We start from the raw sequence: 17539 nt of genomic DNA, 5'->3' as shown, positions 1-17539 counted from the left end.
TATGTCTTGAAACTTCTGTATTTAAGTAATTGTTTAACTACTAAATCTTTAGGGTTTTTCAGTGGGCAAAAACAACACACTTCATGTTCCTCTTTGTTACTTTTTTCTAAAAAATAAATGTACAAGTATTAATATAGATATATATTTTTTAATTTATTTTTAATAGATCTGTCTTTATTTTGGATTGTTATTTGATTGTATTTAGTAAAGTGTTACGCTATGCTAAACGTAAAAAGTAAACACAAAAAGATTTTGGTTTAAAAATACAGTAAATTTTTCAACATGGAACGCTAAGTAATCATAATAAATACTTTTTTACTCTGTAACTTTTGATGAAAAAACTGTTACACTTTGTAAATTTGTATGTACTTATTATTAACATATGCTTGCAAAACTCCTTAAAACGTATAGTAATAAAGTGAATATAGTCAGCAATTTGAGAGTTAAAAGTTATCACACAGATATTCGTTGACAAATTTTTATTTAGCATGTCACTACATAGGGGTTTTTCAATTGAACGCTTTAAGTAGTACTTCACATTTTGGGAAAACAGGACAAATAAAATATAGTTTTGAAAAAACTTCAAGCATTCTAATGAGCTTTTTAAAATAAAGCTTCTTATTTTATTTCCATTATTAATAATGGTTGGAGGAGATTTACTTTACATTTGCACATTATGTGACTTTATAAATAACATAGCTATGTAACCCATCAACTTTAGAAAGAGATCAACTTATTTTTAAGTGAATATCTTTAAATTGCTATATTTTCTATTGTGAATGCTAGAATTTAAGAACAACCATTTTTAGTACTATCACAACACAAAAATCTGCTGAGTCAAAGCAAACATAAACCTATCTCAGCCCAGTGATTATCTTATCTGTCACCAATATACTGTATCAGCTAACTTCAAGTAAATGGAATAAATATTGGTTGATTCCTTCCATAGTGTAAAGAGGCAAAAAAATGATCAATAAACTTTGTAAAACCTCATACAATATACAAATATATGTAGATTGCTTCTTAAAATGTTTTGTTACTGTGTGGGTAAGAAACTCTTGCCTGTAATTAAAAAATGAAAGTATTTGATATAAAAGTAAAAATGTTACAAATTTTAAGACTCAAAAAATAATTAACATGAATTACAATAGAGATAAAAATAGGTAATAATGAATGACATTAACTGGGGTTTTACAGAGCCACATTTAACATGTAATAGAATAATTCAAAAATATCTAAAAAAAAAAAAAAAAAAAAATAAAAATAGTCCATAGAGATATGTTGAAAAATGTGGAAACTCTAGGTGTTTTAATAGGAAAAAGCAGAGCATATTTCCAGAAATTTGACTTTTTATTTTGGATATCATAAACAAATTATACATTTTCCAAAAATATCTCAAAATCAAAATTCTTAAAAAGTTATGAGTGATGAAGAGTTTAAAATTGTAGCACCATCCATGGTGCTTGGAGGAATGGAAAAATCATAATTTCTTATGTAGATAAAAATTTCTACTTGGGACAAAATATTTAGAATGTTCATAAGACATTGGGAAGTCAGAGAGTGTCATTGTCACTAATATTCATTCAGGCAAGCATAACCAAATATTAATTTCCTATACATATATTTTACACATCATAAGAACTCTTATGATCCTATGTATGACAACAATTTTAAATTGTGAGTCCTTTCTATCCTTGAAGGGAAGGAGTAGCATATATATGACCAAGTCTTATATGTGTTCCTCAAGGAATCAAATGAATTACTCAAGATACAAGAACATCTCAAAATGATGTAATACTTCTAAGAAAAAATTTAAACTTTATCAATATTAATAAATGTTTTTGGGTCTATAAATGAATAGTTCATTTTCTGTATGTAGTATACTCCTATTATAACACAAACAACAATAATTGGGTTTATAATATGATTTCAACTCCAAATGGTCTCAAAAGAAAAAAAAATATGTTTGATGAAATTCCGATAGCAACTTATGAACTCCTAAAACATGACTAAGGCTTTCCTTTTTATTTTAATTAGTGTCTAAATATTTCACTCAAGTACATGTTTTAATGCACCTTTAGTCTAAATTTTATGATGTTTAATTTGTATAAACTGTGTATTATTTCATTTATGAAATATTTGTTTTGTATTTTCTAAAATCAACTTAGGTGTATTCCATTTACGTATAAATTTACATTTAAATTTCTGCTGTCTGTAGACCATATTACCTACCAATATTATTTAACTGCAATATAGCTATAGATACAATTTTATTGTTTCAATACTTTATTCTAATCTACATTTAAACAAGTCACCCTTAGAAGTAGTTCAAATATAGTTAATGAAATCAAATTTAAAAGTATCGACTGGAAACCACTTAATACTAAAAGAATTGGCTCCCTGACAACACTCAAAATAGGAAAAAAATTCTAAAACTAAAAAAATAAACGAATAAAATGGGTGGGGGGGGGGGGGGGTGGGGGGGGGGGGGGGTGGGGGGGGGGGGGGGTGGGGGGGGGGGGGGGTGGGGGGGGGGGGGGGTGGGGGGGGGGGGGGGTTAGGCCTTAGGGTTGTATTAAATATTTAATTCTCCGGAAGTTCTAGCATTAGATATCGTTAGCCAGTGGAAGGATCGGTGGATAGAAGGGGAGTGAAATTAATAATACAGTAGTGTTGGAAGCGCATTGTACTATTGGCTCAAGTTCAAACGACCAAAGTCCCAGCGAAGTTTTGTGCTATTGTCTTCATCACCAATATAAGTACGTACACTGAGGTCGAGTAATATGACTGATCTCTAAAACTGTTCCTTGTGCAAGTTTTCGTAATCGACCATCTTCTAAAAGGAATAAGAAGGAGAACATTACTGTAACCTCATTGATGCAAACAACCGACAGGATATTCTTAAAACCGTGTTGTTTATATGTCCGTCTGTCCGTCTGTGCGAGATAACTCTTGAGAGGAAAGTCCTAGAGACTTTGAAACTTGGTACTAAAGTTCCTCTAGGTCCAAGGAAGAACCATTATAAATTTTTGGGTCCAACGGTCACAGTCGGTTTGATCAGAAGTTAGGTTGGTCAGGACGTGCTATTGCCAGTCATTCTCCTTTCATGACTACAACCTGAAACTTTCCACAATTAATAATAAACATGAAAAATAAACATTTCCAGTTATTGATAATCAATTGTCTTCCTGGAAAAGGTCAGCCAGTTCGGTGAAGGCTTTCGTTACTCCGTCTGTTGGATCCTTCGATAGTCCGCTGTGTCGGTTTATGTATATAGGAGGCAAATACGAAGTACTCGAAACACTGTTGTATTTTTTTTTCAAGAGAAGTCTATTTCCGTGATGGCGGCCATTAATGTAAGCTGAACTGGGCGATGACCGCAACGAATAGGCTACCGTAAGAACATGAACCCAATTCGTGCAGAGTGGTCTATCCAATGTCCAGCGACAGGCCTAAGCCTGACGTACCACTCATTAATAACACACATAATTATGATACTCTGTATCATAGGTCTCCCAACTCTTACTGTACTTATCAACCTATGAAGTGTACGTTTGTAACGTAAATATGTGAGAATTTAAAATAAAAAAACTCGTTTTGTACCGCACATGTTGAGTTCGGTTTCACATGGAAAACGTATTGTATGTCCTGAATCAAACTTCAGTGATGTAGCACATTTTGAAACCTTCTATTTCCCCCTCGTAAAGGATGCAATTTTTCCGTTGAGTTTTTGAATTTGTCCTAATGTACCCATTGTAAATTGTATCGATTCTTAAATGCCCTGATTATATTTCCTTATTAACGTCGTCACAGTTAACGTCGACGTGTTCTACCCTGGGTTGATTACATTCCGAGCGAAGAGTTTTTAAGTCAAAGGATTTAGCAGCTGTAAATGTTTTTATTTGTTAGTGCCAGGGCGGGGCGGGGATGGACGGTAAAGGGAGGTATTATATGCGGAGTCTCCTTATATATGTAAAGGAAATTTATATGTTTAAGATAAAGCGGAGCTGGATAGTAAAAGGTGCGCGGGGCGGGCTGTACGTAGGGTGGCTGTGGGTCGAGTCGATATCTGGCTAGAGCCTCCGCACAGCATCCCTGGACCGAGCTGTGAGCCAATGGGAAGGCTCGCCGGAATCACGTGATCGTACCCGAACACCACCCCAGTATTCGTGCTGCCCGTGGCCCGACCGTACCCGTATCTGTACTGGTGAGCTGTTAATGTGAGATAAACTATTGTTGGTGAAGTGACCCGTCGCGGTGACACCTGCCGTAACATGGTTCATTGTTGTTTCTTACGTTGTTGCGTAGTTTTAGCGGTGATCCACCGATCTGTAGCCGGAATCGCGGCGGACTCGGCCCGAGTGCGAAGTGGGGGAGGAAGAATTTTTATTTTGCACTGACAGCCGTGCCATATAAAATTTTCAGCGGTTTGCTGCTAAAAATTTCACACCCTTACTTTTTCAAACACGATTTCCTGTATAGAACCTTACATAAAAAATAGATTGTTGGTTTCAAGTTGTTGTTTGTTTTCGTTGTGAGCAGTAAAAATGTATTATATGTTGAACATGATTCGTGATTATGCACTGGAACTACTTTACACCAAACACAATCAATAATTAAAGCCTACAAATTCGAAACTAATGTATTAATAAAGTTGTAAATAATGAATTAAAGTACAATGTTTCGTATCCTTTAAACTGGGAACAAGGAAAATATAATGTCGCATAAATTATGGCCTGGCGTTTGATACCGCCTGTTACGGTCCTAAACATTAACGTGACAATGGGTGAGAGAGTAAAGGATTGGTGTTTCGCGCTAAAACATTCACCGTGAGAGAACAATGTACAGTACGCCTTATTAGTGCTGAATATTTGACGGGGCCAAGCTTTGTGCGTGAACTGGTCCACAGCCACTGCCACTGCCTACTTGATTGCACGACGTGACCCCGACCCGTCGCCGCGATTGTGTAGGCACACAAACCTCTTGCGCTCTTTGTTTGGCGACTCCATCAGCAAATTATGCTCTCCGCAGTTCGCCCAAGTTCTCTCAGCCCATCAGTTCTCACAGCGTGGTTCCATATTTATCGAATTACTACGTTGTCCAATTGTGGTGGTTTCCATTGTTTGCAATCAGCGCGACCCGGTGACTCCATTGTTCTAGGTCGGAATATTGAAAGCGCATCGAGACGGAAAATCTACAGCTACCCTCTCCTCCCCTCGGCCCGCCTCGACTAGTGGGGCGCTTTCACGGGCGTTGAAAAGTGTTCGGGTCGTTGTTTATTAAAAACGTGATGTTGATTAAAACGGTCCGTGACCCCTCCACGATTTGGGCGTGGGGAGGTTACATCAAATTTTAGAAATTGAATTCACCGAAGAAGAATGCATGTCATAGCCCTGAAGTTGACAGTGGCGACTTCAGGAGGAAGTGGGATGTGTGATGATGATTCCCTCCCCAAGTTGTAGAATAATTTGAAGCATGATTCTGTAATATTGCTACTTTAGTGAGCTGATATCAAGGTATTTGTGTTTGGTATAAATCTTCCAGTATCATATGACGTCATCACTGATCCTTGACGCGATGTGGCCTAGGTCATCGTCGCGTGATGAAGGCGTGGAATTCAATAGACAACAATAGATAGACAACTCTTTATTTGACATATTCATAGAGAACAGCCATGCGTCAATATTAGATAAGGTTCAGTATCAATTTATATGTTGAATGAGGTATTCAGGAATTCTCCCTCCGAGTAGAACGGTCGATCCAGAAGCCATGCTGTCAGCTGTTTCTTGAGGCGCTTTGGATGTTCCCTCCTTAGGTGCTCTGGCAGGTTATTGAAAAAGAGGGCACCTTTGTAGGTGGGTTTTTGTTCCGACAGACTCAGGTGGTGTTGGGGAAGTGAGAAGTTTCCTGCATGTCTGGTGTTAGAACGGCGTTGGAAACGGAATTGTGGAATCTAACCAATGTAGCTGAACCCGAAACTCTGTTTTTTTTACTTTGAGCTTTTGACTCCTCGAAAATTTATGGAACTTCTTCGCCTCCTACATTATTTTCGTCATTGGCTTAAGTCACTCACACACACAACTTGCACTCCACAATAGTTACAATTTTTCCTTCACCTGAACTGCCAAAGAACTTTCAAAGGGTTCATTTTATAATGTACTGTATACAAACATTAGTGTTTCTAAACAACGCACAGCGTCATCTTGCGTGTTACACTAAGTTCTTAGCTTCGCAACAAAACCGGATTAGTTGCTGTTGGTAACACATTTAAGAACTGTTTGTAAAAAAACCTTAGTGGCATTCACTTTATGTACCACTTTCATTAGTTACAGACACTGTATTTGGCATTATGAATTTAATTACGTTTTCAAGGTCGCACCTTCACTATTCTCTTGAAATTCCAGATGCTACTACTCCTGTTCTTGAAATGCTTTCCTCCCTATGCCATGATTTAAAGGGCAGCATTGTGCTTTACTACACGATAATGTATTATAATTTTGTTTTACAATGTGTAAAAGTATTTTACAGAGAAATTTTGCTCGAATTTCCCTAAAACAGCATCATTATAATAGGAAAATATCACATGATTCACACGTAGAAGCAGTTTCGTTACTCCACAATGACGAAGTGCTATACAGACTCTAGTGTTTTATTCCGATCTTGTTCTGCACTTAGCTAAAAACACTCCATTGTTAGTTTTCTACAGGCCGATAAATGTTTTGTAGGATGGGCAGTCGTTAGATTACATTACTAAAAAACGATTTTATTTTAAAATTAAGATATTTCTGTTAATTGTAAGGCTCGCGTTAAGATAATATTTCTAATATTAATGGTGGTACAGTAAAATCACTATAGTTTATAGCTTTGAGCTGTTCTTATTGTTAATTATCTTCATCCTTTCACTGCTGCACCCGGCAGTTGATACGTGATAACCGATTATCCCTCCGTTCAACGAACCGGACGCTGGAAGTGAAAGGGTTAATTTATGTATTTCGTATTCAATTTGACCAATTGTGAGAGGGCTACATCGTCTGCTGCCAAGGCTTTACGACTCGAGTAGAAACACGTCAATAATGTTTTTCAAAAGTTTCTTTTAGGATGCATGTATTGAGAAATGTAAGTGAATATTGCTCAACAACTGTATTAACATTTGGGCGATTATGGCCTTATATATCATCACTTGTCATAATTTATTGTTATGTGGGGATGTTATAATGTAAATGAATTACTTACAAAAAAGTCCATATGAATCATTAAGTAACTATAGTTCAGAGAGTCATCTAAATCTGTTTTTAAAGAATTCGAACTTCTGGTCTTACCTTGTTTATATATTTTAGAAACAATATTGCATTCAAACTTTAAATATAATTGATTTGAGGGAAGGGATTTCCACGATCACAACACACGATACAATCAAATCTCCAGAACTCAGCAAAACAGGCTAAATTTATTTAGAAACCGTCCGTCTTAAGCATGAGTCAAATCTGACAACAATCTGTCAAAGTGTATTCAATTAGAAACCAATGACAAATTATTTAAAAGAAGCGTGAAAAACTCTTTGTTGTCCAGGGCGTTCTACATAGTAGATAAAATGTATGGAGCATAATATTATACAGGGTGAATATAAAGTCAGGACCCCCTCTCTACTTTTTTCTATATGTAATATAAGGAGATATCCTTTGGGTAGTGGTGCAATATGGAAAGGAAGTCATTTTATGATATTGAAAATTTTTTTGTCCCCTAAAAATGCGAAATTTTTCAAAAATTTCAAATGTAAAACCCCTTTCAAGTGACCCCTCATGATTTTTCATACTCTTTAAAATGAGGGGTCACTTGATAGGGGTTTACATTTGAAATTTTTGGGTTGCCCCCAAAATATGAAATTTTGGAGGGCAAAAAATTTCAATATCATAAAATGAAATTTCCTTTCCATATTGTACCACTACCCAAAGGATATCTCCTTATATTACCTATAGAAAAAAGTAGAGGGGGGGGTCCTGACTTTATATTCACCCTGTATAAATAACAAAATGTTGATTAACATTTTATAAATTTTAAATATTTTTATCTTAAAGTATTAAGATATCTTCAAAGTTATATTCACTTATATTTATTTTTTAATATTAAAATATTAGTAGAAAACACGTCTTGTTTAACATTTTTGCGTGTTGAACATTGATGATACAACTTACCCATACAGCACAAACCTATAATTATCAATTAATAATCAATAGATTACTTGAGTCATATCAAATAGTCCCCTAAAGGGAGGGAATCCGTTGTATATACAGTATATGTCCACCTTGGATATTCACGATATACATGGGTAATACAGTGGTATCCACAAGATATACGTGGAATATCCAAATGTCCGGATTCTGTATTTGTACATCTACCACGTATATCCTGTGGCTTTTCTGTAGATATTCTATGTACATTTGATAAATCCACCAATGTGCACTTTCTATACTTTAGATCATCCTTGGCTATTTAAAATGTCCGCAATATATCCATTGTGTATCCACTGAATTTTGTATCAATAATTATAATATCCACCAGATATCCATTCAATGGATATTTATAAATCCTTTTAAGTCCACTAAATATTTACTGTATATCCATTAGAGTATTCATAAATATAATGAGTTATACATTTATTGAAATAAAATTTCCACCATCTATAAATGTAATAATGAAATCTCCACCAAATATACATTGAAGTTATCAACCACTATACTAATTATACACTGTACCAATGTATATTAATCTGCAATGTTGATATATATCTCTAAAATGGGTCAAGTTCCGTTATTTCACCCCATGTTTTTAAATCGCTACTATAGCCACGGAATTGATTGTTTGAGGTGAACTAATCATTTCAACTTATATTTCTGATCAGCCCCTCTAGAATTTTATATTTTACTGATAGGTACTATCTCGAGGGATGTTTTTCTTTTATTGACATCAGCGCGGGCTTCGGCAGGTGCTGCCGAAGCCCGCGCTGATGGCCGGAGGCACTCGTCTCATTTCGATAACAAGAACAGTCTGGGCATGCCTGATGCTGATAAGATAAGACGTCGTCAAGGAAAACAAACAGTGTCTATCTAGTTTAGTACCTCCGTACTCATCTATGATCATAAATAGTTAAAACAATCAATTCCGTGGCTATAGTAGCGATTTAAAAACATTGGGGTGAAATAACGGAACCTGACCCTAAAATGTTTATTGTAATGTTTGCTATCGGAAGAATGTATGCTACGAATAACGCCCACCCTTCAGACGTCTAAATGTCTAAACTAAATATCTACTATGGCTCTTGAATTAGTAACAGAGATTCAAGGACATTGCTTTGATATCAATGAAAGATCAGTTTAAACATAGATTTAAGACAGGTTTTTTTTTAAATAATCTGAAGTTTTGAAGGTCAGATCACAGATGTTTTTGCACTTATCGCGGTTTGCTCCGTCAATAGTCCTCTGGTACAGACAGGCGTGACTGTGTAGGCTTATGTATACTAAGCCTATCCAGGTTGGGGTCCTCCACCATCACTGTGGGAGAGAAGCCCATGCATGACCAGACCTTGGCCCTGGCGGTAGTACGGTGTAACAGGAGCGCCTTGTCTACTAGTATCGGATAGAAACGTGTTTTGGATTACTCACTGGTCGACAAACCGCGACAGGTCGCCCCTGTCCGATTCTGCGTAGCTCCGCACTCTCGATTGAGATGACCACACCGCAAAATGTTGACGAACATGTAGTAACCCGCAATTATTTAGACAGTATCGAAAAATAAATAAGATTCCTGTGGGTCTTGTGGTGGATGATAAAAACCAATACACAGAATGTTGTCTATAATATATGTTCGTCCACTGGCATCAGAAATAGGGAAATGATAAAGTTTTTTTTGTTATCTTAGGACAAGAAGCTTATAAATTACACTTAGTCCTAAGGACCTTAGCGCTGCTTCCGGAGTGACAGGATATTCAGGAAGGGTAAGGTTAGGGAGTAGGGGCCGCCTCTTATGGAGATCCAAGAGCCATGTCAGTCTTTCATCTTCACACTCATCCTTGGCAAGGAATGATAAGTTTGGACATTTTAATGATAAAGTCATAGCTTTAAGATAGCTTCCCTAAATATAACACAAGTAGAATTCTTTTTATTAATCCACGTAAAAGTATGCTTGTATTTAAAGTAGGACATTTAGGTAATTTTGTAATCAGGCCCAAATTAAAACGGCTGAAGATAAAAATGTTAATTTTTACAGTATTTACTTGAGTCATACTTTTGGAAGTGACGTGTTTTTACTAGAAAAATTAATCTCGTTGAAAAAATCAAACAAATAAATTTCATAAACTTTTCACTGTACATGCCAATGTGCAAAATTTAATTTCTTATGAATTATATAGGTAAATCGGGATGACTTGTATTTATTTATATTTTAAACAATAACAGAGCGCGAATAGATTCCGCATTTCCTGTTTCTAATCGACTGCACGTGAATGGGCGAGGGAATCGACCAGATCGCATCAAAACAAGAAAGGCAGATCGTGTTGCTCTTGGGTGGGTAGCAAAAAACAGGTCACATATCACCGGAATGTCCCCAGTCCAGGCCGTCAACACCAGATGATGTGGCGAGATATTTGCGTGAAGCTATTACGGTAGTTTGAACGCCCGGCTCAGAGCTTGATAGCCACAGTTGGTCACTGTAACAACAAACCATTACGTCATAAAATGCGTATCAGTTTTTCCAATATTATACAGTTTTTAAATAAATTATGGAATGCATGATAAATCTTAGAGTGGCTTAAAATATGTACATTTTAAAAGCTTTCAAGGAATTGCAGCTGTTGACTCTACCGTGTCTATACATTTTGGAAACCACTTTTTTGTGTGTATAAGTGTGCCTTAACCAGAGGCCGTGACATACAAAAAAAATATGCATAGACACGAGGTAGAGAACTACTACAAACTGCAAGACACAGAACGTGGTTTTTGTTTTGAAAATTAACCCTCTCAGGCAGGTGTTAATTTTATTAACAGACTGCCAAATTCAATACAAAATATTAAAATAAAAAAAAAAACGCACAAAGCGTTCAAAATACGCCTTAAACGCCTTTTGGCGCCATGAGCATTTTATAAAGCAGGGGAGTTTTTGGCATATTAACTGGACGACTTTCCAATTGGACGACTGATTTTGCTGTTTAAAGTGGGTTATATTGGTGAAGAATTGTAAAATTGGCGTAATTGTAAAATTGTGTGAATGAAAATGTTGTGATATGAATGTAAGAAATTTTAGCAATTCCATGATGGTTGCTATACAAAGGGCTCTTGTCTCTGTAATAAAACTGATATTATTTGAAAATAAAGGTTACTCCTCAGGTTGGCTATTTTTTGTGGCCATTTTGAATCCGCCATATTGTAATTAGGTGTAATAATTTAAATAGGTAGGCACGACATAATTTGATATTTTTGAAATGTTAAGTTCAATGCTACAAACCTATTGCTCAGTATCTCAATCCATTAAAAAAAACTGTGTATTGAAATGTAAATAAATGTATCTGCCTCTTTGGCTAATTTCAGCTGAAAATGGCAACGGGAGTTAAGTCAGTTAAAGTTTGATTATGTTTCATTAATATTATCATTAAATTTTCCAAATTCTAAAATATTACAGAAAAGTTTTTAAATTTTTTAATCCATGAAAACCTTTCTCAGACTTCAAAAAATATCTTTTAACCCTCGAACTGGCAGTCGTTTTTTCCTCAGATGGCAGGGAATTTCTTAGTGTTTTGTACCCGTATTTTAAACATGTTGTAAAAATCACATTTTTACTATAAACCTATATGTGTAATACATTATTTTTTCTGAAAAATTTGGAAATAATTATGGTATAAAAACATTATGCCATAAAAAATAAAATGACTACACTATTTTAAGTGGTGGGGCTGCCTCTGGTAAATAACGATAATATTATAAATATTAGAATCTGAAATAGCCAATTTATTCTTCATTTTATCTAATTTCAGAGAATATATAATACTATCCAAGTTCTTTTGTAGGAAAATTATATACACTAATGTAAAACTACAAATAGTGCACGAAAAGCTAAATTTTTTACTCTGGATACGAATATTTTGAAAATATGCCTAAATTTAGAGAATTACATGCACTAAAAAACAATAAAAAATTAATAACCAATTTCTAAATTTGTTATTTTTGAAAAAATGGGGCGTATCTAAATTTGTAACTATGGGTCCGATTATTTACAAAAATAAATACAATTTGTACACTAAATAATTCTTAAATATACCAAAATTTAGCATAGTATAACCTAAAACAAAGCTGTAAAAAGCTATACACCATATCCATGGTATATCACTAATTTTCAAAATGGCTAGATGAAAATGATTTTTCTGACAAGTTTTATGATGTCACTGTAACATCACTATTGCAAAGACAGCAAAAAAAATTTCACCATTGAAACTAGCAATTCTTTCTGTTTGAAATGGTTTATAAATAGTGGTGGAAGTGTTGATTTATGTACTAAATGAACTGTCAAAACATGTGTGATTCAGATCGACATTATAATGTCGATTGCCACATATAAATTTATTCATATTGACATTATAATGTTGATTGCCACATATAAATCTATTCATATTGATATTATAATGTTGATTGCCACGTATAAATCTATCCATATTGACATTATAATGTTGATTGCCAGTTGTAGGGTTAAAATTAATTAGTTGATCTGGTCCAGCCTTCCTGAGATCAGCGTTTTGCAAAACATTTAGAGGTTCATTTTTATTTATAAGATAATTTAGCTGCACTGTGAATAGTTTGGACGTTGAAGAGGCCTTGTCATAGGATCATCTGGTTGCATTAAAAAGTTATTATATCTTTAACACTAGTGGTTTCTCAAAATGTCCTTTCAATAGACTAAATTTTCTGGAATTGCACAGAACTCTTCAAAAATCCAATCAGGAATAGTCTGATTATTTTTAATTAGCACGTCAAATTGTCAGAATGTTTGCAGCTGCCTTTTAAATTAGCATCCAAAATTGAGTTATCTTTAAACGAGGAGGAGGCTCTTGTTAATGCAGATGTGGGGTGATAAAAAAGGGTGGTGTTTGAGATTAAGGAGGGTTGGACTCAGATTTGGTCCTTCTGAATGACATTAAATATGGTGCACTGATTTGTGTTCTAAGCTATTTCTGCAAACTGATTATACTTCTTATTAGTATTCAAAAACGTATATAACCGCAGTTGTTGAAATGGGTCAAAATTTCATTTTTTTACATGTTTTGGTCGTCTCGTTAAATGCTAAAGTTATGTTTCTGGTTCCATATCAATGATATGAGTTTCAATTTAATAAGCTGTAAAATTATTTATAATTTAAAATAAATGTATATTCAATTATAATTAATAAAAAATAAAAATAATTAGCACCAAAATAAGTAAAAAATCCTACTTTACAGTGGGAGACAATAGATCATTCGCTGTAACATAATATAAAGTTACAGAATAAATACTGTAAAGGATTATATTAAGAGCTGGTATCTTTTAATGGTGATGAATTGTATTGTTGTTTCAACATCTTATGTTGAATAAGAAAGAAACTCATCCACCTCCCAGTCCTACATACTCTAGTAGTCATGAGAAATGAGAATATTAATTCTCTCTTCAGAAAGGATAATAGGATTTGGAACATTTTGCCATCATTATATGTTACAAAATATATAACACAGATATATCTTGTAACATATCCCTTAGGTTATCGGATAGGTTACATTATGAAACCCTTAGATTATGTTACCCTTAGGTTATGTTAGATTATGTTAGAAAATAACCTCAATTGCACCTACAATGATCTATGCCAATTCATGATAAAGTCTAAACTCAATATTATCCATTAGGGAAGCATTTATAGGAATGTTGAGTGGATAAGTAAGTGACTTCCCAGGAAGTTAATGTTTTCAGGGCTTTTATTAGGAAAAGCAGACATTATTTCACACCCCAATTATGATGATAGAAAGTTAAAAGCGAATCAGTAATGAGATTGAAGTTTAATGGAGGGCTCCGAACCAGACTGTTGTCAAATTAATGAGTAAAAGTCAACGAGAAAGCAATGCTAAATTGAAAAAAAATGAAAATCGGCCCAAGTTCAGGACTGACGAGCCAAGGTGGAGGTGTGTTGAGGCGGAGAGGATCCATTAATATTAGATCGGAGCTGATGTTGGTAATCTCACGCCGTAGTTCCTATCTCGGCCCTGCCACACTGACTTTATAGCAACACTTTAGACGAGATAGCTTCTTTCTTGAGTCTGGCTCTATGCACTTTTTATCTAAGTGCACCCTTACATAGGGTTGCTCAAATTTCCAAAACTATTCTACGCTGTGTTGATCCTGCACAGTATATAACCCAACATTTTTGGAGCATAGTGTGCCATACATAAAATCCTAAATCAATAATCATTGCAGTACGATGCATTTCTACTGGTATACTATGCCTATGTACAATCGATCCTGAAATATGGTATTGTACTCTGGGGTTCATCTCCTGATTTTGAAAAAGTATTCATGCCCCAAAAAGACGTTCTGAGAGCAATGGTTGGTGCAAACTAGAGAGAGCTGCCGACCGCTATTTAAAAAAATGTAAAATACTCACACTACCAGGTTTATATATTTTTGAATTATTGAACTTAGTCCATACAAATCCAAAAACCTTAATCAATAAAAAAATCAGCATAATAATGATACTAGACACTTCTCTTCTTGCCTTTCCAATTCATAAAACTTCTTTATTTGAAAAAGAATGTATAAAATAAGGATGATTTAATATTCTTCATAGACATAATACAATGTTAACAATACATGCAGTACATTCTGCAACGCTTGTATTTTAGTTATACTTTTAAAAAACTTGACCATGCACATGTTCGTATTACTTATGTAATTATTCAAATCCCAATGTGCAATAAATAATTTGAATTTTGAATAACTAGCATATTTTAAAACATATTAAAATATGAAGAGTTTGAAAACACCTACGTAGTAAAACGTGACGGTAACACGTGCTTGTTGAAGATTGAACACAGATTGAATGGACTAATCAGGGAAACGATAATAGTAAGGTTTTTCTTACTTTTCTATTATGTGTGAACTGCTGTAAGAAGACCACAAAATATAGCTGACCTACAGGAAAAACTTATTAAGTATAGTGCAGTAGCAGTAGCAACAAGGTGACGTAATTTACAATTCAAAACAGGACTGCTCCATGTGGGACAAGTAGAGACAAGGATCTCTTGTGTCAGGAGTGGAGGACGAATTTAGAATGCCAACAATTAGCAGAGAGGTTTTAGTTAACCTCATTTCAAACACAAGGGCCCTGAACATTTTTAACACAATTACAGGGATTGTGAGTTTTTTTACTTATAAACCGCTATAGGGAAGTTAATTTTCGTAATTGTTTATGAAACAACTCGAACGTCTTGATCTCATGATGTTGTCGCCCACAGAATTGTGAGAGATCTCATCAATCAAAATTAGAGAGACAGAACAACATGGTATGAAGGGTATTGATTGTTTATGATCAAGTTAAGGCAAAATTTAAATCAGATCTATCAGCCACAATCATTTAATAATGTCCTATGTTCTACCTCTCTCAGCAGTGGGTTTTCAAAGTCTTGTTACTTTTTGTTAAAAAAACAGTTTGTTTTCCTTCATACCAAAGTTTATCAAGAAAAGAAGTTTTAAAAATTGAATAACAAAAATAATGTCACTTAGATTTTACCAAATTTAGTTCTTTTTATAGGTTGTAATGCCTATCTAATTTTTCAGAAAGTTACTATACTCTATAAATTGTCTATTTATATTATACTCGCAACTTAGTATCAAGTATGTACTAAAGATATAAAATGTACATTTGCATATAACTTGAAATATAAAATCCATACTCTTGTCTGTTTTTTGGTTCTTAATATTTAATCAATATTCATCTTTGATCTTACTACGGTTGCATGTAAAATTACTGTTTTTGACTAAACATAAACTTTCCAAAATGTGATGTTTGTTGTCATAATAATTAATTTCGTCCCCAACTTACGTCTCGTGATGATAAAACGATTTTATTTCTCCAACGTATTTCCTCCTTCACCTACCTAACTTGTGGCACGTCTGTCGGGGCATTGTAGGAGTGGTAGTCTCATTCCGTACGAACTAACATCAACTGACAACGAAAATGAGTGCTGTGCATATAGTAGTGTGAGTCGAGTCGAGACATGTTGGGTGGGGGAGAAGTGAAGGTGGCGACTGTGGAGGCGGTGGAGTCGGTGGACAATATGGCAACACTTCCTGTCTCCCGCGCTCACGGAGGCAGTGACATCACGCCCGAGAAGAACAACTTCACCAACAAGGAGATGGAGGCCAAGAAACGACCAGTGGGTGCTGTTCCAATGCAGCCGAAAAGGTACTGAACTGTCTAGAAGGCTGTGGAGGTTAAGACGGAGAGAATCCATAAATGAATGAACAGTATTAGTGTAAAATAGTTTTGAAATATAAATAGTCATAGAAATTACTCTTTGTATTTACTGTAATGGTCTTCCATATTTGACGATCTTGGGATACTTTAGTAGTTTTATCTTTATAGAATACACCAGGTATTGCATGAATGAATTCTTCTTCCAGGGTGTAGATCGGGTGGCTGACCAAGAAGCTCTGAAGACTCTTCTTGAATTCATATCCTTTCAGAGCCTTAAGATGTTGGGTTCCTCAACTTCTGACCAATGTTTGATGGCTTCTTTTCAAAGACGCTTGTGCAATGGTGTGGTAGTATGTAGCTGGTTGCTTGTATGCCTATTATACTGGATAAGTGGGAGTAAGGAGTTCCAATGACCTAGCGGGCGGTCTAAGATGTCGGACTTTGGGACTGAGTTAGAGTTAGTGCAGGTTCAAATCCTTTCTGTGACCTTTGCACTTTTTGTCAGTACCATAAATCTTGTATTGTATCCACTCTCCTCCCAGAGGCCCATGAGGACGGGCAGAATAAGGCTCAAAAGTGGATTGGAGTGACATAGAAGTGTGAAATTATTCTCCCATCTACGCATTGGCTGTAGGCTGATGTACAAGTTAAGTACACATTTGCTGGGTGTAACGAGAAGACCACATTACTGGACTGATGTTCACTTTCACAACCACATTATTCTTGACACATTAATAAGCAAAAACTTTTGGAGACATTCCATTATGTTTCACCTGAATTTATATGCATTAAAAACAACATATTTTTATTATGCACTGTAAAATTAGATTTCTTGTAAAATAATTGATCACTTGTTAAAAAATAAAAAAAATATTTAAACAATGTTACTTGTTGTTCTCTAAACAACTACATTTATACTCTAAACATCATTTGGAATTGCTTCATTTCAATATTTATTTCGTAATTTTCTTTCTCCGCATTTCATGTTAATTATATATGAACATTTTCTCATTATCGATTGCATATTTTCTATTCTTAATCGTTTTCTCCTTTTAGACTA

The 17539-nt window shown here is 34.8% G+C and overlaps 1 protein-coding gene across 6 annotated transcripts in view; it reads left to right on the top strand.

Annotated features, from left to right (window-relative positions):
• Nucleotides 1-4118: 4118 nt before the first annotated feature.
• The window catches only part of LOC124363115 (proton channel OtopLc-like), a 45869-nt gene continuing 32448 nt past the window's right edge, over nt 4119-17539 (top strand). For 3 of the 6 annotated variants that reach the window (XM_046818249.1, XM_046818246.1, XM_046818243.1), the window contains exons 1-2: nt 4163-4277; nt 16193-16467. In XM_046818249.1, coding sequence (XP_046674205.1) covers nt 16280-16467 — 188 coding nt within the window. In that variant the 5' untranslated portion in view covers nt 4163-4277; nt 16193-16279. Of the gene's footprint in view, nt 4278-14989; nt 16468-17539 lie in introns of those variants that run through there. The other 3 variants (XM_046818244.1, XM_046818248.1, XM_046818245.1) reach the window with 3 other exon arrangements.

The sequence above is a fragment of the Homalodisca vitripennis genome, chromosome 5, assembly GCF_021130785.1.
Source record: "Homalodisca vitripennis isolate AUS2020 chromosome 5, UT_GWSS_2.1, whole genome shotgun sequence".
In the NCBI taxonomy this organism is placed as follows: domain Eukaryota; kingdom Metazoa; phylum Arthropoda; class Insecta; order Hemiptera; family Cicadellidae; genus Homalodisca; species Homalodisca vitripennis.
This window is presented reverse-complemented; position numbering and strand designations above follow the sequence as displayed.